The 24,246-nt window shown below is 35.6% G+C and overlaps 1 protein-coding gene across 1 annotated transcript in view; it reads left to right on the forward strand.

Moving 5' to 3' along the window:
• The window catches only part of SCAF8 (SR-related CTD associated factor 8), a gene marked incomplete at its 5' end in the record, with an annotated part of 81,791 nt that overhangs the window by 48,166 nt on the left and 9,379 nt on the right, over positions 1-24,246 (forward strand). Inside the window, 10 exon segments of the mRNA XM_079716559.1 lie at positions 327-503; positions 1,851-1,930; positions 3,938-4,055; positions 12,511-12,642; positions 12,900-13,012; positions 14,473-14,666; positions 17,881-17,981; positions 20,496-20,609; positions 21,576-21,732; positions 23,617-23,750. Coding sequence (XP_079572685.1) covers positions 327-503; positions 1,851-1,930; positions 3,938-4,055; positions 12,511-12,642; positions 12,900-13,012; positions 14,473-14,666; positions 17,881-17,981; positions 20,496-20,609; positions 21,576-21,732; positions 23,617-23,750 — 1,320 coding nt within the window.

Genomic DNA, 24,246 nt, shown 5'->3' on the forward strand with positions numbered 1-24,246 from the left:
AAGAAGGGATGAAAAAGCTTAGTGAAAGATAGTCTGCTTGTGCTGAGTTTTTTTTATCCGTTGGTCATGGTGTGCTCATTTTATTTTGTTTAAACTTCCCTGACTTTCCAGAAGCAAGACAGATTTAGTAAGGACTGTGTTATATATGGCACACACAAAAAGGTCTTCTTTTTTAAAAAAATTGTTTTAAGTTAGTATATATTTTTTCTTGGTCTCTAGACTGTAGAATGGTAAATTTTATTGACCAAAAGTTTTAGATGAGTATTCTTATTACAAACCCAACACCTGTTTGTAGTAATTTTCTTTTTTTTTCTGCCCCCCTTTAGCTTCAGCAGTTAATACAGACTTTACAGATACAGCAGCAGAAGCCTCAGCCTTCCATCTTGCAAGCCCTGGACGCCGGCCTTGTGGTCCAGCTGCAGGCTCTTACAGCACAGCTCACAGCAGCGGCTGCAGCAGCCAGCACCCTTAATCCCCTAGAACAGGGAGTGTCTTTTAACAAGGTAAAGACTAAGATAAGAGATCTGTTCTGTATGAAGAACTGAATTTTCTGTACTATCATGTATATTCCAATTCTGTAAATTACATTTTACCATAGCACTATTTTATATTTTAACATCCATCATACTCTATAAGATATAAATTTTAGAAAAAGTTCAAATTTCTGAAAGAAATTAATTTTATAATTCCACTGGAAACATTTAGAATATTTTCTTTTGACTAATGATAACTGGTCAGTAAAATTGTGTATTCACTATTTTTTAAAAAATAAATTTATTTTGTTTATTTTATTTTTGGCTGCGTTGGGTCTTCATTGCTGCGTGTGGGCTTTCTCTAGTTGCGGTGCATGGGCTTCTCACTGCGTTGGCTTCTCTTGTTTTGGAGCACAGGCTCTAGGCCCACGGGCTTCAGTAGTTGTGGCACACGGGCTTAGTTGCTCCGTGGCATGTGGGATCTTCCTGGGCCAGGGCTCGAACCCGTGTCCCCTGCATTGGCAGGTGGAGTCTCAACCACTGCGCCACCAGGGAAGCCCCCTGTATTCACTATTGAGGCAGATGATTATTTTTTATACTTCCTAGTCTATTTTATGGATGTTACAAATATATTAGTTATGGTGTCCGTCCTATAATTCTAATCTGCTAGAATTAAAATTGTAAAGTATGTGAAAGTTCAAAGGAAAGCTTCTTTACAAGTTGTTACTATGCTGTGATAAATTGAGGTCTAACTAAAGAATAGTGTTTTTAAAGTTGAAAATCTTTTATGTTTAACTTGTGTGATATGCTTAATATTCTTGCTATTTATGGGAATATTATAATACTTTGGAAGTGTTATCCGTATTATTTTTATTTCTGCTGTTATTTTCATAGAAATATAAATATTGATTTATTAGATTATTACTTAGACTTTTTTAGCCTGCAGCTTCCAAAACATCTTTAAATTGACCGTTTAGAAGATAGTGGAGCATTCTGAGAGAACTGCGCTAGTAACAGATCTGTTGATTATAGTTCTAGATTTTTTTTAATCAAGCTATGTTACTATTGACAAGCCACTTAATTATTTTAATCCTAATCCTCTCTTTTATAAAGTTAAGAGTATTGGTATTTATCCTGCGTGTCATGATTGTTGTGCTTCATAAGGCAATGTCTGTCAAAATGCTCTGAAGAAAAGTAAAGATTCACTCAAATAAAATGTTTTATTGGAGTATAACAAAATGCTATGAAACATTTACATTTTAAATGATAGAGATAAATTAATGGGTTGTCAGTGACCTTCAAAATAGCATTTGCAACTTTTATTTGTGCAAAGCACTTTTAAATTTGTCTCTTTCTCTTTTTTTTTTTCCCACTTAGAAGTTGATGGATAGGTTTGATTTTGGGGAAGATTCTGAGCATAGTGAAGAACCCAAAAAGGAAATTCCAGCTTCTCAACTGTAAGAGTCGTTACGTTTTTCCTTATAAACCATAAATTTTTTCTGTTATCTTTATAAACATTGTATGGGACGTTGCCATTGAGCTACTAAGTGTACTTTGAGTGAGTTGAGTTTTACTATTTCAGGCTCTTGAGCTCTCACATTAGAGAAAGATGGTGGAATTGCTGCTTGTTGTTTCCCTGTGTTATTTTGACTCTTCCTAAGAACTTTGCAAATAATTGGGAAAGAACTTTGCAAATAATTGGGATATATCAAAATTCCTTACTGGAAAATTGATGTGTTGATAAATCTAGTTGTGTTATTTTCTGTTGTCTATATTAGGCTTTAAGTTATTTAACTCCGTTGTAAGAATATTTAAAATAATAGGAAAGACATTTGCTTCTAGTGCCAGTGGGCACTACTAGGAAGTATACTAAATTCTGGGAGTAGACCAGACTAATCAGAAGTAAGGAATAGGGTTGTAGGGATTTTGTTTGTTAAAGAAATGGATTGTATGTTTTTCTTTAAATCAGTGATACAGTTCTGCAGAGCCTTAGGTTCAGTGAGGGTTCATGAGAGGACCAGTGGGAAGGAGGATGTTGGAGAGGAGCGGTGGAAGGTGGGAGGATTGGAAAGGGATGACGAGTGGGGAAAGCCTCTAGATATCTTATTTCAGCGGTTATTTAGTTTTCTATATTGTGATAATATATTAAAAATATACTTATGTATAAAATCGCAGTTATATGCTTATGATAGAGATTCTACTTGAAAAAAATAAAAACTAATGTTTTAGATCATGAATTCTAAAGTTATAAGAAGCATTTGAGATCACGTAGGTTAGTGTCCTGAGCAATGTAGCAATCTCCTGTAACCGTCTATATAGGTTATTTATCCATTGTTTTAATGCCTTCTATGACAAGAAGGTAATTGTTAATACTGTATGATCTTTTGTTACTGAATCTTACTTGATTTGCTTTCTATACACTGATCCATTTTGCTTTCTGAAGCAAGGAAACAAATTTCCTCCATTTTCTTTTGAGACATAGCCATTCCACTATTTGAAGATAGGTATCATTCTTCCCCTTAGGTTTATTTGCTCCAGATGAAGTACGCTTTTTTCCAACTGTTTCAAGACTTCTCACCATCCTGATTGCCCCTTTTGGGGTGCCCTCTTTTTTGTTCATGTCTTGCCTTGTGGCACCCAGAATTCCAGGTGTATTCCAGGTGTGAATTTCCCAGAGTATAGTTAAATTATTAATTCCTCTTATCTAAACACTGTTTCTGTTAACATACCTAATAATGTGAATGCTTTTCTAAAGAAAGCAGATTAGGGTTTTTTTTTGTTTTTTTTTTGCGGTACGCGGGCCTCTCACTGTTGTGGCCTCTCCCGTTGCGGAGCACAGGCTCCGGACGCGCAGGCTCAGCGGCCATGGCTCACGGGTCCAGCTGCTCCGCGGCACGTGGGATCTTCCTGGACCAGGGCACGAACCTGTGTCCCCTGCATCGGCAGGCAGACTCTCAACCACTGCACCACCAGGGAAGCCCCAGATTAGTTTTATGCAGTGTATAATCAATTACGATGGTAGATTTCACATATACTGATTGATGGAACATTTTTCCCACTGTCTCATAGTTTAAAGAAGGAGTTAGAGTGACAATGCTTAAGTACTTTTAACTCTTTTTATAAGTGTTTTATTGAGATTTTCTTAAAATACTGTAATGTAAAAAGTACTAATTTATATGTATTTTAATACTGTGAGGCAGTAATATCAGATCTTCGTCAGAGTATCTCTAACATGTGATCCATCTATTGAAACACTATTGAAGAGTATATTTCTATTTTAACGTATTAATGTTCTGAAGTATTCTATTTTCTGTGTTAATATTTCAAAAGTAAACATAGTAGAGTATAATAGTAGAGTATGTTCCACTTAATTGCATTTTGGGGTGTTCTTTTCAAATATTCAGTTATTATCATATTATCTTTATTGGATTTTAATATACATTTCCACTTGTTTTTCCTTTTAGTTCTCATGTTTCAGAATCTGTGAACAATTCCATCTTTCATCAGATAGCAGAACAGCTACAGCAGCAAAATCTTGAACATCTCAGACAGCAACTCCTGGAACAGCAACAGCCTCAAAAGGTTTATAACCCCATCTTGTGGTCTTTAGAGTTACTGCTATGTACAGTCTCATTTGGTGATTTTTTTTCTTCAGCTGTTCATTACTAGGGAGATCAGTCTTTTCAGGACCTTTACAGTTTTTGTTTGTTTTTTTGTTTCATTTTGTTTTTTGGTAATCAAAATGTTTACTGGCAACTTATGTATCCATTGAGAACATTAATTTCAGTATACTGGAATTAGAGAACAGAAGACAGAGATGGTGTTTCAGTATTACAGCCGAAAACCTTCCTTTCCTCTCAATTCCCTGTCGAGCCAAGATAGTGATGATTTTGCTGTTATTGGGGGTGAGGATGACAAAATAGATTGCTGTCTTTAATTAGACTGTTAGTATGTGGCAAGAGCTTTATTAGGCCTGATTACAGTTAATGCTTCTGTGATAGGTGTTTTGAATGTCATTTACATTGTAGGAATTGAAGCTTAGTGAAATCGAAACATCCACTATTAAAGTACACAGTTAGTATCATATATCATCAGTCTTAAGACCCACCATTATTTTATGTATAGCTAAGAATTTTTAGATACTTGTATATATAACATGCCTTGGAGTTTTAAGAATCTTCTAAATTTCAGGGTGATAAAATGTAAAGAAAAATCATACCTTAGAATTGATAAAATATGTCAAATTGTTGTGAAGCTAGGGTTAAATCCATTACGAAGCCTCTTTTTCTCTATATGAGAAATACTTATGGATGTTAAACTGTTTGGATATGAGTTTCTGGGAATTCCCTCCACTCACACTTCTTCCTAATCAAACCTTTTTGACTCTAATGAATTTAATACAATACCACAAATATTTTTGAAGTATGAGCATTGTTAGGTAATACATACAGAGATGCACAGAGAAGTGTCTGGCCTCAAGTAAGCTCTTCTCTAATGGAGTGCATATATCTATATGAACACAAGGCAGAATCTTGGTTTCTATAATAGAGGTATATGTGAAGGACTATGGGAATATGGAAGAGGGAGGATTACTTTAGAAGGGATAGTCCCTGAACTTGTCCTTTTAATGCAAAGAGTAAATGGAAAATGGATTTTTTTAAAATATAAATTTATTTATTTATTTTTGGCTGTGTTGGGTCTTCGCCGCTGCACGTGGGCTCCCTCTAGTCGCAGCGAGCAGGGGCCACTCTTGTTGTGGAACCTGGGCTCCAGGTGCGCGGGCCTCAGCAGTTGTGACACGCGGGCCCAGCCGCTCCACGGCATGTGGGATCCTCCCGGACCGGGGATCGAAACCGTGTTCGATCCCTGCAGTGGCAGGCGGACTCTCAACCACTGCGCCACCAGGGAAGTCCTTGTAAAATGGATTTTGATGATATTTGTATGTTGGAACTTGTACCTGGAATTATGAGAATGGAATTCCATACCTTGTTTTGTAGAAATAATTCTGATAGAAGTAGTTGGGTAGGTGCATTATTTTATGTCAATAAAATAATATATATCTGCCTGAGAATTCAGAAACTTGAAGACAAAGCACAATAAAGAACATTTGGGGACTCCCCTGGCAGTCCAGTGGTTAAGATTCCACACTCCCAATGCAGGGGACCAGGTTCAATCCCTGGTCAGGGAACTAAGATCCCACATGCCACACAGTGTGGCCCCCCCAAAAAAAACTGGATGTTATTTAAAGAAAAACATAAGTTGTGACTCAAGGAAGAGAAACAGGTTGTCAGAGCTGTTACAGAGGCAAGAGGTAGTAGTAATGGAAGAGTTTATCTAAACAGATTTGTTCAGCTATAGATGTGACACTTTTGAATTGCCTTAGTTCCAATTTCATTTCAGAAGTTTTAGCAGAAGCAGTAGAATGAAGGTTTAGCAGAGACAGTAAAGGTGTAGTACTCTTGACCTTGATCTTGAGGTTGTAATTAACACCAAGTTACTGAAGTGAAAATTACTAAAAACTTGAGAGTGATTTTGTTGTAAGAATCTCACCAACCAAAAACAGAAAAAAGAACTCTGGTCTTAGTTGATTACTCTATACCATCTCCAAAATTTTAGAAGATACAGTAATAAGATCTCTTTGAAAGGAGTAGATGTTCTTAAAACCTTCCTTATTCAAAAATAAGCAGCGAAGAAAAGGGAGCAGTGAAGAAAAAAAGCAACTTTTCTAATGCATAAGGTGCATAGTGTTTAAAACCTATCACATTTAAAATTGAAAAGTAAATATCAACAGAGTAACAAATTTAATAAGTTGTGTAATTGGCTCTATCAAACCAGTTGCCTTTAGTGTATTTAAGATGGGGTGAAACATGCAGAAAAATTAAGCATTTTTGTTTACCAGTAAACTCCGTGTGGCTGCCTAAAATTTATTAGAGTGCCTCAGAGAAAAGAATAGGTTTGCTAGTGCCGCTCTGTTCCTTGCAGCCTTGACCACGCTTGGGTGTGGGTTGAGGTCTTTTATGTAATGATGGAAAACCAGTGGAAAATGGGAGCACTTTCTGAGAATGGTTGAATTGTGAAGGGACGAACAATCATATCATAAGAGGAATGATTTCTGTTGTCTTGAGTAAGTTGGAGTTGTGATTTTGATCATTGTTTTATCAGGATATCCAAAAGATGTCAGAGTCATAACTCAGAATGAAATGCTGATGATGAAAATGATAAGACTAATAAAAGGGCTTTAAAAAGAATGTTAGGAATAAAAAGATTATTGAAGATTCAGCCACTTAATAAAGAGCTGTCAGTGGGATATCAGAAATATGTAACTTATTTTGCTTCAGTAGTTTTTTATAGAGGAGAATATAATGGAAAGAGGAGAATTGAACATGATAACTAAGATGGGTGATACATTAAGAGACTTGAGTTGCATTTCAGGGTACTGAGGTTGATGTTGTAAGGTTATTAGACTCATAAATTAGGAAAATGCTGTAGGTGTAGCATAGCATGTGTGGATTTCAGTAAGGTTTTTGACAGAGTCTTTCCTGCCACTTATACAGAAAAAAATAGAGGAAAGTAGATTTATAAGGGATCAAAATGTAATACTTAGTGAATGTTAATCCAACTCTGAAAAAAGTCTCTGCTAGCTGCTGTTATCCTTGTCTTCTATTTTTTTCGATATTATCTTTATTTATTTACTTGGCTGCGTCGGGTCTCAGTTGTGGCATGTGGGATCTTCGTTGCAACACGTAGGATCTTTCGTTGTGGCACGCGGGCTCAGTAGTTGCGGTGTGGGCTTAGTTGCCCCGGAGCATGTGGGATCTTAGTTCCTTGACCAGGGATTGAACCCGGGCATGTGCATTGGAAGGCGGATTCTTAACCACTGGACCGCCAGGGAAGTCCCTCAGTATTATCACTGATGCTTTGCCTGAAGACATTGTTGAAGAAACTAAAGATGAATATACCAGGATGTATACTAAGGACGTGTATCAGTATATCAGGGTAAAAAGTCATTTGCCACCTGGGTCCTATGGAGACTTTTTGGTTTTTTAAAAATACTTTTTAATCCAAGAACATGGTACATCTCTCCATCTATTTGTATCATCTTTAATTTCTTTCATCAGTGTCTTATAATTTTCTGCATACAGGTCTTTTGTCTCCTTAGGTAGGTTTATTCCTAGATATTTTATTCTTTTTGTTGCAATGGTAAATGGGAGTGTTTCCTTGATTTCACTTTCAGATTTTTCATCATTAGTATATAGGAATGCCAGAGATTTCTGTGCATTAATTTTGTATCCTGCTACTTTACCAAATTCATTGATTAGCTCTAGTAGTTTTCTGGTAGCATCTTTAGGATTCTCTATGTATAGTATCATGTCATCTGCAAACAGTGACAGCTTTACTTCTTCTTTTCCAATTTGGATTCCTTTTATTTGCTTTTCTTCTCTGATTGCTGTGGCTAAAACTTCCAAAACTATGTTGAATAAGAGTGGTGAGAGTGGGCAACCTTGTCTTGTTCCTGATCTTAGTGGAAATGGTTTCAGAAGAATCAACATTGTGAAAATGACTCTACTACCCAAAGCAATCTACAGATTCAATGCAATCCCTATCAAAATACCACTGGCATTTTTCACAGAACTAGAACAAAAAATTTCACAATTTGTATGGAAACACAAAAGACCCCGAATAGCCAAAGCAATCTTGAGAACGAAAAATGGAGCTGGAGGAATCAGGCTCCCTGACTTCAGACTATACTACAAAGCTGCAGTAATCAAGACAGTATGGTACTGGCACAGAAACAGAAAGATAGATCAATGGAACAGGATAGAAAGCCCAGAGATAAACCCACGGACATATGGTCACCTTATCTTTGATAAAGGAGGCAGGAATGTACAGTGGAGAAAGGACAGTCTCTTCAATAAGTGGTGTTGGGAAAACTGGACAGGGACATGTAAAAGTATGAGATTCGATCACTCCCTAACACCATACACAAAAATAAGCTCAAAATGGATTAAAGACCTAAATGTAAGGCCAGACACTATCAAACTCTTAGAGGACAACATAGGCAGAACACTCTATGACATAAATCACAGCAAGATCCTTTTTGACCCACCTCCTAGAGAAATGGAAATAAAGACAAAAATAAACACATGGGACCTAATGAAACTTAAAAGCTTTTGCACAGCAAAGGAAACCATAAACAAGACCAAAAGACAACCCTCAGAATGGGAGAAAATATTTGCAAATGAAGCAACTGACAAAGGATTAATCTCCAAAATTTATAAGCAGCTCATGCAGCTCAATAACAAAAAAACAAACAACCCAATCCAAAAATGGGCAGAAGACCTAAATAGACATTTCTCCACAGAAGATATACAGACTGCCAACAAACACATGAAAGGATGCTCAACATCTTTACTAATTAGAGAAATGCAAATCAAAACTACAATGAGATATCATCTCACACCAGTCAGAATGGCCATCATCAAAAAATCTAGAAACAATAAATGCTGGAGAGGGTGTGGAAAAAAGGGAACACTCTTGCACTGCTGGTGGGAATGTGAATTGGTACAGCCACTATGGAGAACGGTATGGAGGTTCCTTAAAAAACTACAAATAGAACTACCATATGACCCTGCAATCCCACTACTGGGCATATACCCTGAGAAAACCATAATTCAAAAAGAGACATGTACCAAAATGTTCATAGCAGCCCTATTTACAATAGCCCGGAGATGGAAACAACCTAAGTGTCCATCATCGGATGAATGGGTAAAGAAGATGTGGCACATACATACAATGGAATATTACTCAGCCATAAAAAGAAATGAAATTGAACTATTTGTAATGAGGTGGATGGACCTAGAGTCTGTCATACAGAGTGAAGTAAGTCAGAAAGAGAAAGACAAATACTGTATGCTGACACATATATATGGAATTTAAGAAAAAAAAAGGTCATGAAGAACATAGGGGTAAGACAGGAATAAAGACACAGACCTACTAGAGAATGGACTTGAGGATATGGGGAGGGGGAAGGGTAAGCTGTGACAAAGTGAAAGAGCGGCATGGACATATATACACTACCAAACGTAAGGTAGATAGCTAGTGGGAAGCAGCCGCATAGCACAGGGAGATCAGCTCGGTGCTTTGTGACCGCCTGGAGGGGTGGGATAGGGAGGGTGGGAGGGAGACGCAAAAGGGAGGGGATATGGGAACATATGTATACATATAACTGATTAAATTTGTGATAAAGCAAAAAATAAAAATAAAAATAAAAAAAAAAAATAAAAATAAAAATAAAAATACTTTTTAGTCATCTTACAAATAATTTAAAAGCGAAGCTAAAGGGATAGGGGAAAATAAACATAATTAGGAATTTTAATATAGTTGAAATATAGCAAACCTTTTTATGACAACTAAGTTCAAATGTCACATGTTCTTTTAACAAAACAGAACAGTCCAGCTTCTTGTTCCAAAATACTATAAGATGAAGTCCTTCCTGTTGAAAGACTAATTGAATGAAAATACGCTTAGAGATTTTTGTCCTTAGAGATACATTTCTCGCTCATCATTTCTTGAGTTTGAGAAATACGTTTGAGATGCAGTCATTTGAAAACTCACCGTCTGATATTTCACTTAAACATTAAATTTCACCGTTACTATTAGAGTCTAGAATGCTGCTGTCTTTTTTTTTGCATTCGTCATCTGCTTTGTCTAAGTGATGTGAAATATTGGGAATTCCTGGTGGTCCAGTGGTTTGGACTCTGAGCTTACACTGGCAAGGGCACGGGTTCAGTCCCTGGGCGGGGAGCTAAGATCCTGCAGGCTTTGCAGCCAAAAAAAAAATTTTTTGTGAAATATGTTTCTTTGTCAGTTTTCTTCTCTTTGCCATTATGGACAGAAAATGAAACATCTAAATATCCATTGTCCAAGGAAAGCTAAAAGCAGACTACAGATATGTCTCCAGTCTTATTTATACCTTCTTGAAATATAATGCAGTATTTTTGGTGATGCAGTAAAACTGAATGATGATGGTTTCACTGTTGAATCACCCTTCTCAACAATTCCATTTTTTTGTTGTTATTATTTTAGTCTTTTTGGCTACAGTTGGGAGTAATTGATGAGTAATAATGGAATAATTCTTAGGATGATGAAATGGCAAAATGTTTCAGTATATAGGAAAATAAGACCTCTAAGATCCCGTAACATATCTTAGATATAGCTAAGGGTCCAGTGGACCTAATTAATGCTAACTGCAAGATCATAAGATAAAATTTGGTAGAATATTAAAAGTAGATTTTCTCTTTGTTCTTCATAAGATTGTTAAGAAAGAATAAAAGTCATGAATCACAACCTTTTCAAATAGGTAAAACTGCTCAAAAAAGAACCTCCAAAACTAGCATTGGTTGCAGTGGATTCTGCTGGTTATACCAAGGGTTGACCATTAAATAGAAAATCAAAGGTGAAAAACAAGTGGGTGGATGGTAGGTAGGATGCTCAAGGTGAATGGTGAGGTAAGAAGTAAATAATGTGAAGGTTGTATGAGTACTGAATTAGGACCAAACAGTACAGCTCAGGATAAAGTTGAAAATTATCTTGCTGTGTTGGTAAGAATTTTATTTTTATTGTACCATTTTAAAGGCATAAGCCAGGACTGTGCTTTAAAAACATTTTGATTTGTTCTCAAACGTATACTTATTTACCAACTTTTTGGTCAGTTTTGTGGAATAAAGACTAATAGAACTTTAATTCTAATTTTAGCTTTAATTTATTTCTAAACCTTGAAAATGTTACTTGTCTTTGGGGAGCCTGTTCCTTCATAAATTAAGACACTTGGAACAGTTCTTTAATGCTCTTTTTGGCTCTTAATTTTTATGCTGCTTTCTTTTCTTTCAGTTTAAATGTCATTAGAGTAAGAGTAATTTTTTTAAAAAATTTTATTGAGATATAATTGACATATAGCATTGAGTAAGTTTAAGGTGTACAACATATTGATTTGATATGATTATATATTGGGATATGATTACCTCTGTAGTGTTAGCTAACACCTCTATCATGTCAAATAATTATCATTTCCTTTTTGTGGTGGGAACAATTAAGATTTAGTTTCTTAGCAACTTTGAAATTTACAATACAATATTGTTCTTTATAATCACTGTGCTTGTATTCCTTTTACACATAGGGAGACAAATTCAGAGTTGGAGTAACTACAGAGTTTGTAGCAAGGGAACAGTAGGTTTGAGTTGCTCTTTTCTGTTATTATAATAGTTCCCAACTTGTGTACCACCAGGAACTCTTCTTACTAATCCTCAACACCTGTGAGATCATGTTTTAGGACTGTTTAACTAGGGAGTCATTTCTTCATAATAATCAGTTTCTCAATTTTAGTTAACACCATAGTATATGTAATTGCTAGTCAAGTTCATACTGATTAGCACCATTTAAGCAGTATCCCTATAGCAAGTTGCTGTAATTCTAGCCCTAGGGGGGCAAAAAGGTTTAAATTTTAGTTTTTCCTATAATTAGGCTGCATTGCCTAACTTTTATTAGTCTTTCTGAAATATTTTACATATTTGAGTACTTCCTAATACTCTTTTGTGAATTCCTAGAGGTGGAGGTTGAAAAAGACCCAAGTTGAGAACTGATTTTGCAAGATCAGTGATTTTGATATTGGGGTTTGAGTTTCGTTTTGCTTCTACACGTGCAGTGGGTGACTTAGTTCTTTATATATCATTCATGATACAGTCCCTTTATTCTTGACAGTTTATATTTTCCACAATATAAAATTTGTTTGGAGACCTACTTTATCTTACCATTCTTTTCTAGTGTTATAATATCTCCCTTTTATGGAGGTATTCTGTGCTTTTAAGTAAACTTGGATTTATACAAAAGTGCCATTTTAGATTGATCATAAAAGATGTAATGGGATTTCTTTAGGTATTGGGCTCCTTTTTAAAATTGTAATTTTGATGTTTCATTTGTAACAATATTCATAATATTCATTATTTCCCAATGTTTGTGTGTTTGTGTACATTCTCAATAGGCAACTCCTCAGGATAGTCAAGAAGGCACATTTGGGTCAGAGCATTCTGTGTCACCATCACAAGGGAGCAGTCAACAGCATTTCCTTGAACCTGAAGCAAATTTGGATGATTCCATAGATATTCAGCAGCAGGTAAAAAGTAAATGTTTTTCTGGGGCATAAATTTCTAAAATTAATTACAAAAAAAAATCTTAAAATATAGTAATAATTTTTATTGTATGTAGATAATGTAAACCTGAATGGTTTTTTCCTCCTCATTAAGCTCCACATTCTAACCATTTTACTATTAGTCATTAATGCTACTATGGTGAATATTTTGTAAGGCAGAATTACCAATACACACTGAATCTCAACCAGGCATTTTGTTTGCTGTTCTTTTGATTTTCAAGGATATGGATATAGATGAAGGGCAAGATGGAGTGGAAGAGGAGATCTTTGAACAGGAAGCAAAGAAAGTGGCTGTTCGCTCAAGATCAAGAACGCATTCACGATCTCGTTCAAGGTTCTACGATACTATTTAAGAATAGCTGTGTGCGAACATTTAAATTGTTGGCTTTACTTTTTTGCATCCTTTATTTCTTTGGATCAAGATTAAAGAAAATGTTTTTTGAGAGTGACGTTCTCTCAGGAAGAAGTAATTCAGAACTTCAAAAAACAGAAAATATGTGTTCTGTTTTTAATTGGGTGTGGCTGTGGCCATTTATTTGAATAATTTGCACGAGTCACGGCTGTATCATGAGACTTGGATTTGGGGTTATATCTGGTTTTAGTTAATAACATCATGACAGTCAGCTTAGGGTATTATTGCCTCTGAACAACAGTTAAATCAAGCTGTAGAGGACCAGTATTAGAAACTCCATTGTATTTCTCACATTCCATTTCATCTCATAATACCAAAAATGATTATAAAAATAAAACTACAAAAATTATTTTTATAAACATTAAGCATATCAGACTATTACAAAACATATCCTAGAAATGGTTTTCTCTGTGGGCTGTTCAACATGGCTGAGGCTCATTAATGTGCATGCTCATTCAAATTTGAGTTGAAGGTGCCTTATTCTTAACCTGGTAAATTTTCTTGTAGCATGTATATATTGTTTTTGCTATAAACTGTCTTAAAACTTAAAGTCATTAATCTTTAACATTTTAATGCCCTATTTTCTACACACAAATACCCAGAAAATCTGAACAGTGAATGCTGGAAGAGAGGCAGTATCTTTGATGACTTTTTCAGTCATTTCTTGTGTTTCAAGAACTTACTTGTGTTTACCTCTTGCAAATGAGAGCCTGTCAGTTCATCTTTCTCTAAGCTGACCTCTCTTCAGTGAATTACAGTGTTAGTGCTGAAACTTCTTTGTCTTAGCAACTTCTTTATTTGTCTTAGCAACACCTCCTTACAAAGTATTTTGAAGAGAGTTCAATGGCATGTGACTGAAAGGAAAAAAGAAACAGTATTTCAGTATCACATTATATTGTAAAGTCAAGCACCAGAGATTTTAGAAATTGAAAACTTGTAAACAGAATTGTATAGTGGCCTAATGTTCTGTTGAAAACATTCTTTGTTTCTTAATTTTAAGAATGTAACATCTTTGTCACCTAAAGAATCTTTTTGTTTTCTTCCATCTTTCATCCCTGTTCTTGACTCTTGTTTGAAAAATGAGTTGGAAGACCCTAAGAGAAAGTGAGGCCTTACTAGAATCTCTTTCTCTTATTCTTCCTTGTGGTTGTGAATGATCGCCCAGATTCAGTAAGAATCATTGCAGACAAACATCTGTGACTAGTGTGGACCTAGGCAGTATAGAGATTTGAGAAAATACATGTTTGATACTTGATTATGCTTGAATGTTTTTTAAAAGGTAGCTAAATACCAGACAGTCTCGCCCCCGCCCCACCTACAAGTGAGAAATTTGATAGAAGAATAACTTTGTCATTAGAAGTAAAATAAGATTTTTTTTGTAGATCACCAAGAAAACGAAGGTCTAGGTCACGATCTGGTTCTCGAAAGCGTAAACACAGAAAGCGATCACGCTCTCGCTCTAGAGAAAGAAAAAGGAAATCATCACGTTCATACTCAAGTGAAAGAAGAGCTAGAGAAAGGGAGAAAGAACGACAGAAGAAGGGATTGCCTCCAATTAGATCTAAAACATTAAGTGGTAAGTGACGTACAACTTTGGTTTCAATAACATTGAGAAAACAGTATCTGCTACAACGTCTCCCAACCTTATTTTCAGACTAAGAGGTTAATAACTGGTTTGGTATATGAGTAATTATATTTTTGGGTTTTGTAATGTGATAGAGGAGAAAAGAAAAAGGAATAGCTGGTTCTACTCAAGTACTAAAGTCATTGTGAGTTTTTTTTTTTAAATGCTAGTTAGAAAATATGACTTGACTAATGATTTATAAAGTGTCCTAGGCCTTGTGTCTGTTTCGTGGACACCGTGACTTCTGTGCACAGTGTCCTAACCAATTATGAACACTAGGTCTGTAGGAGTAATTATTATAGGAAGCATGCAAATTTTAAAGCTAATTATAAATTTACTGGATCAGTACTGAAGGAGAGATTTCTCTTGTAAAAACGTTCCCTCCTTATATGTTAATCTATAATGTATGATTAGAACAAATTTGGTAGTAGTGGGAGTTTGTTTTGGGAGAGTGCTGCAGCAGAGTTGACTTGGTAGGCGTGTGAGGTATAGGAAAATAAGTTGTAATTAGTGCCAAATTCTGCCTAAATGATTCTTAGCGGGTTATGACTTTTAAGGTGAATCAACAGACTGCAGATGGATAAAGTACATAAAACGAAGCAAATTGTCATTCTTCGCCAAGAGCGAAACTGATCAGGTTGTCTGATTTCTGAATGTATCCAAATAAACTCCTTCTGCCACGGAGATAGATGAATCACTGGTATAATTTATAATGCTGAAGCATCCTAGAAATCTAGGCTTAGGATTAAAGGCGACAGCCATCTTACTAAATTCCAGCCATTTGAACAAGCCTTGGCTATCTTTCCAGAGTCTTACCTGATTGTGAGAGCCGTTGTTAGTTTAATAATGTTGACATTCCTAACTCTGAAAGTTTCTATTTATCCCTTAGGGTGAGGGACAGAATTCAGACATTGTAGTGCTGTCTGATAAATACTGTCAGAAGTCTGATCGTAAAATCTCAGCTACGCCTCCTCCTGTGATTACCATTAGCACATTGAGAGTAACGAGCTTTATGACGGGCTTTTATGATGGGCTTTTATGGGCTTTTATGTGGAGTCTCTCCTTTAGTTCCTCACCTAACTGGTCATGTTTTGTTGCCACCGTTTACATAGTTATTGACCGTGGAATTTTTTTTCTGTTGCTGTTTTATTTTCATGGGTAAAACACACAATTAAAAAATTTAGAAAGGACATAAGAAAATACAGTGAGAAGTATATCTTGTCTTTTACCTCAAAACAAATCTCTTTACTGAGAAGCAATAACAATTTGATGTGGTCCCAACACATTTTAAACACATATGGTAGTGTTTCTCTGCCCACTGGTTCTTAGAACATGAATTTTCATGAATAGTCCAGGGGCTGTGAAACATCAACAAACAGTAACATTCTAAGAATCAAGTGTCCCCTTCTCATGGGATGGAGGAGACTCATTATTACTTTCTGGGAAGGAAAATGGAGTTGTCCATGGGAAAAGTTTGTAGAGAGACAATATCAAAAGAGTAGGGGAAACATGGAACAGATTTTGGGGAGATTAAGGCAGCTGTAATATGTAGAACAGAGTAATGAAGAGATGGGAACTATTCAGTGAAAGAGGTCCAGAAATTTGCTAAGGGTTTGTGGTAGGTTGAATAGTGGTCACCCAGAGATGTCCATGTCCAAATCACTGGAGCTTGTAAATATGTTACCTTACATTTGTAGATCTGATTAATAAGGATCTTGAGATGGGGAGATTAACTTGGATTATCCAGAAGGGCCCAGTGTAATCCAAGGGTCCTAATAAGGGAAACAAGAGGGTCAGAGAGAAAAGGTGATGTGAATGTGGAGAGGAGAAAGAGATTGGTAAATGCTACACTGTTGGCTTTGAAGATGGAGGGCTGGGATAATGAGCTGAGGAATGCAGATAGCTTGTAGAAGCTAGCAAAGGCAAAGAAACAAATTCTCTCCTAGGGCCTCCAGAAGGAATGCAGCCTTGTTGACTCATTTTAGATCACCAGAGCTGTAAGAGAATACCTTTTTGTGTTTTAAGGTACTAAGTTTGTGGTGTTTTGTTACAGCAGCAAAAGAAAACTAATATGTTGCCCTTTGAGACTTCAGTTGAATATTAAGTTATTTATGCACAGGGTAAGACTGCATGAGGCAAAGAACAAAGAGCAGGGAAAGAACAATTTCCAGGCATCTGTTAGCTGAACGATTCCTAAAGCTCACACAGGCCTGGAAGACGTTAAAGTTCTAACCAGCCAGAGTAGAGAGATGGAGACCTGATTGAAACCCACAGTCAGTAGAATGTAATGTGAAACTCACATTGCAATGGTCACACCTTAGTGTGGGGCTGAATTAGCTCTAGAGTAAAACCTGCTCTAGGCTGTGTTGTAGATGAAAGATAACCCAAGAGCTGGAGACTTCTTTTTTTTTTTTAATGACATTGACGTAAATCCAAATATATTAAAACTCTGCAAATATATCAGCTGTAAATATTTTTAAAGTCAGTGTTTTCAGGAAAAGGAGATGTTCATGGAGACATGAACAGTGCAGCTCAAAGTAGGCAAGATGTCTCATGTGTAGCATTTATTTCTTAAAGGGAAGTGGCTTCCAGCCCTTAAGTATCCCTAAGTCTTTCATGATAACGAGTTCTAAATTAGCCTTTTCCTTTTTGTATATATATTTTTTGTATATAATTATTCTTTCCTTAAGGATAAGATACTGTTTTCAGATTTAACTGTTGATTTAGGAGAAACATCCATTTAATCATTCCAGCACAGAAAGATACTTAAAAGGTACACAGATAGGATTGCAGTGAGAAGTGGTTTTGAAACTTTGTTGCGTATTAGAATCACGTGCAGCATTTTAAAACTCCCAGTTCCTGATCTGTCATACCCCATACCTTCCATCATCTTTTAGAGTGGGTTCCAGATATCCACAGGTGATTGATGTGTGCTGCCACGCTTGAGAACAGGTGATAATGCAAGAAGTTGACTTGGCATAGATGTGAATGGGTACCTGGTATTTTAGTTGATTTTAAACATAACATAAAAATGTCCGTTAACAAGTATTTAAAATATACTATCTGAAATTTTAATTTATTATTGTTACTAGTGTTTTTTCCTCAGCTACTTGAAAGAAGTAACTGTCTATGTGATTTGGGTTATTTGTCTCTTATGTCTTGACAGTATGTAGTACTACTCTGTGGGTTGGTCAGGTAGACAAGAAGGCAACACAGCAAGATTTAACCAACCTGTTTGAAGAGTTTGGACAGATTGAATCCATTAATGTAAGTATCAGTTCTTAAATAATTTAAAGTTAAGAAAAAAAATAGGGAGTTTTCAGAGTCACTTTGTCACTTTGGTTCCTAATTAGCCCAGTAATATCTGCCTTTAATCAAATTTTAAAAGGATTGTTTGACTCTAATTGTTTTTATGTTTACTCTGTTGTTGTTTATCTCTTTGCTTAATTAATTTTCCTTTTTTAAATGGAAGTCTAACAAAATATTCTTAGGAGTTTTATAGCAATGTAATAGCACTTTATTCCTAAAAACATCGAATGTTTGAGTTAGCAGGAACCGTATGTGTGATCTTGTTTAATTTCTTTTTTTTTTTTTTAACGAAAGTGAAGAAACTGAGTTAGAATTGTAATCACCTGCACATGAGCACATAGGTAATGGTGGAGACACAACTGGACTTGAGGCCCCAGTCTGTTGCCAGCCTCTTCCCACCCCTTCCCCTTCTCTTCCTCTCAGAGCAAACCCGAGGCAAGAAAACCTGTGTGGCCACAGCATAGCTCTATCACTCCTCAGCTTGATTCTTTCAGTGTACCCAGTCTCCACCTTTGAGTATTTTCTTCCTCCTGCAGGGCTATTGGTTTTCCTTGAGGCTAAAAATAAGTAATGGAATAGTCATTTGAGGAGACTTATTCCTTGACTCTCTGATCTTATTCACTGTTATTATACTTTTATGTCTTTTGGACCTTTTTATCATTATTTACCAGGAAATTGGCTGGTTTTCCTTTCTAGTCTTAGATTCCTTATATTCTCAACATTCCTTATATGGCCAAACTTGACTTTTTGGTATTAATAACAGCACTCTTTATTTAAATTGAATTTGACCATTTTGTATTTTACTTTCAACTATGTATGATCTCATTGGAGCCTCACAAGAAGCTGGTTAAGTAATTCAAATATTGTTATTTTACCAGTGAGGAATCTAAATGATTTGTCTAAGTTACACAGATAATAAATAGCTGATTGATTGGTTAATTAATAGGTATTTGGCTGAGTGTTTCAACTTAGGTATTTCAGATTCTTCTTTTTACACCATGAAAGTGTTGTAGGCTTCTCATTTTGTCTTTTTAAATTTCACCTGTCAGAACATAAGTAATCTCTGAGTCTGTGATCATATAACCTCTGAAATTTTTTCTGATTTTCCGCTGCCTTTAAACTAGTGGTTCTCAGCTCTAGCTGCATATCAGAAATGGGTTGACATTTGAAAAAATAGGGATGCCCATGATCAGTACCTTTAGATTCTTATCAGAGGTGCCATAATTACGCAGGTGATTTTGATGCAAAGCCAGGAATCACTGCTCTGAACAGACCCCTAATCTAAGTAGCATTTTGTATTTTCACGTTGCTTATGACGTTTGTAGTCTTTCTTATACCACAGTCATTTGGACATTAGTTTGCCTTGTCTCCCTCTTCTTCTGTATTACCTTTTAAGAGTGTCGTACTTAAAAGTAATAGGCACTAAGTTATTTTGTGAACTGAAGTGTACTGAATGGCTAGTGATAAAATCCAGGATTTGGAAAATTAATGGAAGATTTATAAACCTTTCACTTCGTTTTGGGGGAGTTTGAAGACTGAGAAAAGTCCATTAGATTTAACATTTAGTAGGTCATTAGCTCGAAGAAAATATTTTCGGTGGGTTGGATCTGCACTGCAAGAGATGAATTATATAAGGGGTTAGATAGACTTCTCTTTTGAGAAATTTGGTATTAAAGTGACAGCTATTAGCAAGACTGAGGGAAATGTTATTTTGACAGTTAGAGATTATTAGGTATTAAGTACTAACAAAGTGATAGAATACCTTTTGAATTCTTCATAAAGAAACTGAAATGCTCTGTGTATTTTTCTGAGTTAATACATTAAAGATAATTTTATGATCTGGTAGTTTATAGAGTAGTTAAATGCTTTGTAAATAAACCTCTTGAGATCCTTACACTGAGGCTATCTTCTTATTCATATTAAAATCTTTGTCCAGAAGTACTTGGACAAAGTTAAGTTTTATAAAATTGAAAAGCTTTAGTTTTATTATTTGTTGTAGATTTTGGACTTTATATTAAGGATAAGATACTTCCCCAAAACAAAAATCCTTCTCACATTACTCAACATAACATTTGGCAAAGTTTAAATACTACTGTAAATAAATTGTATGCCTTCAAATATGTTGGCCATACAGTATTGTTTTCCTTTTATAATAATCTGGTGGTATTCTATACACGCCTTTATACATTGCTTTGTTTTAATAGTTCTTCATTGTGTGTTAAAACTTTAGTTGACACGTGATATTCAAGATTTCACATATATCATGGCTTAGAATGAGACCCAACTAGCGTCTGAATTTTTTTTTCCAACTGATTGTGCTTGAATTGTACAAATAAACAGATAGCTGGAGGAAGAAAAGGGGAAAAAATTCAGTATTAATAATCAATGTTCTGTTCCATTAAAACCATAAAATGCCAGAAATGACTTGCCCTCCTCATACACCCTTTCTAAAGAAAATAATTTTTTTAATAGATGATTCCTCCCAGGGGCTGTGCTTACGTCTGCATGGTTCATCGACAAGATGCATTTCGGGCTCTTCAGAAGCTTAGTTCCGGGTCATATAAAATTGGGTCCAAGGTCATTAAGGTGAGATTGGGGGGCACGTGCTCTTATTTTATTGGATTGTTAGAATGTTTCTTGTATTTAATTCATCTTCTTCCTTAATGTTATAGGCAAACCTTGACAGAAATTTATTATTTTAGTATTGTTAAATTATAGAATTTGGCTATAGGTAAAACAATAACCAAAACTTTATTCAAGCAGTTCTTCAGAATCACACAGGCGCAGTACTCTTAGTCAACCAGGTCACCGTTTCATGAGCAGAACGTTTTCATTTTTACAAGTTTGTCTTTCATTCCCTCCTTCCCAGTGCTTCCTAATCCTACCCCTTAATTATATTATTAATGTCTCCTTTTTAACATCTTGTCTTATACAACTCAGGCCCTTGTGAAGGGTTTATTTATGTATATTTGTTTCCTCTTAGTCTTTGAGTATTGTGTATTTTTCCATTTTTTACTTCTTATAACTAATTTACATTTTATTTCTGTTATTTGGAGTTAATTTATTCCATAGTTTCAGCAACTGAATTAAAAATTTTTAAATTACTTTCAAGGGAGTTAATATGCCCGTGCTTTGTCATTTTATGGCAGAGAGTTTCTGTATGTAAGCTAAAGTGTCACTGCTCTCTTGGAGTACCAAGATTTTGTTTAACTATTCTAATTATCGCTAATGTAGGTTGACATTTTTATGATGAAAAGTAGATTTGGTTTATTTCTGGAAATGTGTTAAGGTCATAGTAAGAAGTGGAAATAAATCCCATAATATAAACACCACTGCTATCTAATGCAGGTTTTATTTTACAAACAAAATCAGAAAATACATGGAAAAAAATTCGTTGGCTACTGTTATTCCAGCAGTGATGCTTTGCCTGTCCAGCTGATTTTTAAAACTAATTTTATTCATCTTTACATTGTTAGCATATAATTTTGTATGTTTTACCTTGTTTTTACAGTAAACATGAGCTTTCTTCTTTCCTCTCCTCATTCCTGATAGATTGCTTGGGCTTTAAACAAAGGTGTAAAAACAGAATACAAACAATTCTGGGACGTGGATCTTGGAGTAACATATATACCATGGGAAAAAGTTAAAGTGGATGACTTGGAAGGTTTTGCAGAAGGAGGCATGATTGATCAGGAAACTGTAAATACTGGTAAGAGCCCTATGGGTAGTTTTATTGTTTAAAAATATGCTTAAAGGGTTGTAATTGATAAGAGTTTTGCATGTTGGGGTGAATTGTGTTTATTTCCTGGATTCTTCCCCATAGTGCAAAAGAGGGGAAAAAGTGAAACATTACCCTGTTCAATGTGTATACGTAATGGGATCTATTTCATAAATGTCAGAGTATATAGATAGTGTTCTAAAACTCTGAATGTAGCATTTTTTATATATGTCTTTTAAAAAGTTTCAGTCTTTGAGAGTGTTGTATATATGGAGGCTTCTAAAGACTAATTTTTTCAGTTACTTGAGTTTAAATGAGAACTGGGGTTTTAGGAAATTTCTTTAAAAAACTTCCTAGATTATTTTGATTAGTATCTATGTTGAGAATGCCAGGAATAGAATCTCAGAGAGCTGTAGTTCAGATTCACGCTGCTCTAGAAAGCTTATAACCAAGTGATAATCCGGCCCGTTCTTTTGAAAAATTTGTCTTTTTGTTTTAAAATTTTTCAGTTATAAATTCACAGACTAATGGATGCTTGGGAAAGAATTGAAATATGTTATACTTATTTCTTGACATCTTAGCTCTTCTACCAAAATTAGCTAATTTTCAGAATAGTATTTTTGTTCTCAGGCCAATGTACATATTTTCAAACACTTTCTCAGTTGTGTTCTTCTTGTCATTCTCTCTCTCTCTCGCTGTCTTTCTCTCTCCTTTTTGGATGGATGTTCCTCCTGAACATTTATTCATTCAAAAAATATTTCAGTTCCTACTGTGTGCCAGGCATAACTTTAGGAGCTGGGATTATAGCAGTGAGACAGACAGACAAAAATCCTTCCTCTCTTGGAGTGCACATTATAGTACAGGGGTTGACAACAGCCCATGGGCCAAATCTTACTGGCAGCCTGTTCAGTAAATAAAGTTTTATTGAAACACAGCCACGCTCAGTTGTGTTTACCTATTGTATATGACTTTTTAAAATTCAACAACAGTTGAGTCATTGTAACAGAGAACACGTGGCCTGCACAATCTAAAATACTTACAAATAGGAAGAGTTTGCCAACCCATGTTCTAGTGGGAAAAATGGATAATAAATATGATAGATAAACTAGGTAGTATTTCAGTGTTGGTTAAGTTCTAAGAAGAAAAAACAGGGAAAGGGGATAGGCAGTATGGGTGTGGAGCTATTGGAGTTTTAAGTGGTTGAAGAGGGTCTAATGGAGAAGGTGGTATTCAGAGGCGTGAGACATGCAGCTATCTGGGAAAGAGTGTTTCATACAGAGAGAACAGCAAGTGCCAAGTCTATTAGAAAGTCGTGAGACCAGTATGGCTTGAGCATAGTGAGGAATGAGTAGTAGGAGATGAAGTCAGAGAGATACAGAGGGGCGAAGTCGTGTAGTCTTACTAGTCATTCTCGTGACTTTGATCTTTAAGGGAGGTGAACCTTTGGAGGAACCATTGGAGCTTCTTTGTTCTGTTTTTGCATTTTTCTGTATTTTCAGAAAGATCTTTCTGTATTGGGTTAATACTTGTTGTTTTCCCCTTATACCTTGTGACAAAATATAGAATAAGGTTGGTTTGTCTTAAATCAGACAGCCTTTGAGATACGTATCTATGATATCCCTTTTAAGTGTTTTCTCTAGACAGAATATTTTAGTGTCTTTGATTTGTGCCTCATGTCGTGCTGCTTGGAACTCCTTAGTACCCTAGTCAGATTTATCTCAGCAGAACCAGATAGTTTGGCACCTACAGCTGTGGACACATCTTAAAGATGTGCCAAGGTAGATGAAGGACTATTCAGATGTGAAATAAATGTGTACATATAAAATGAAAAATTGCACCTATCCAGAGGAAATCAATTTCAAATATTTTGTTTAGAGTGGGAAAGTGTGAAAAGCTCAGAACCCGTTAAAGAGACGGTCCAGACAACTCAGAGCCCACCTCCAGTTGAAAAGGAGACAGTGGTCACAACCCAGGCAGAGGTGTTCCCTCCACCTGTTGCTATGTTACAGGTTAGTGCTGGGTGTTTTTTTATTGTTTAATGTGTGGTTTTACAGTTTTGTTTTTACTCACGTCTTTACTTCGTAAAACTTGGAAGAAATTGTCCAAAATAGATTAATATTAAATATAAGCATTTTTGAAATTTTCCTTTTAGAAAAAGTGTAATTCATATTTAAATGTTTATTTATTGAACAAATATTTATTGATTGCCTGCTCTGTGACATTCACTGTTCTAGGCACCTGGAATAGGGATACATCAGTGGGAAAAAAAAAAACAAACACAAATCCCTTCCCTTATGGAGAGTTTGTTCTCAATACGGGAGACAGAAAATAGAAAATCAATAAGTTTATAAGATGCTGTGGAGGGGAGAAGGTAGTATAAGGATCATCAGGAGTGCCTAGGTAGGTGTTTAAAATTTTAAATAAAATGGTGAGGTAGACTTAATTGAGAACAAGACATTTGAGCCACAACTTAAAGTTGCTGAGGCAGTTAATCATGTGGCTATC

The sequence above is a fragment of the Hyperoodon ampullatus genome (assembly GCF_949752795.1).
Source record: "Hyperoodon ampullatus genome assembly, chromosome: 12".
Classification (NCBI taxonomy): domain Eukaryota; kingdom Metazoa; phylum Chordata; class Mammalia; order Artiodactyla; family Ziphiidae; genus Hyperoodon; species Hyperoodon ampullatus.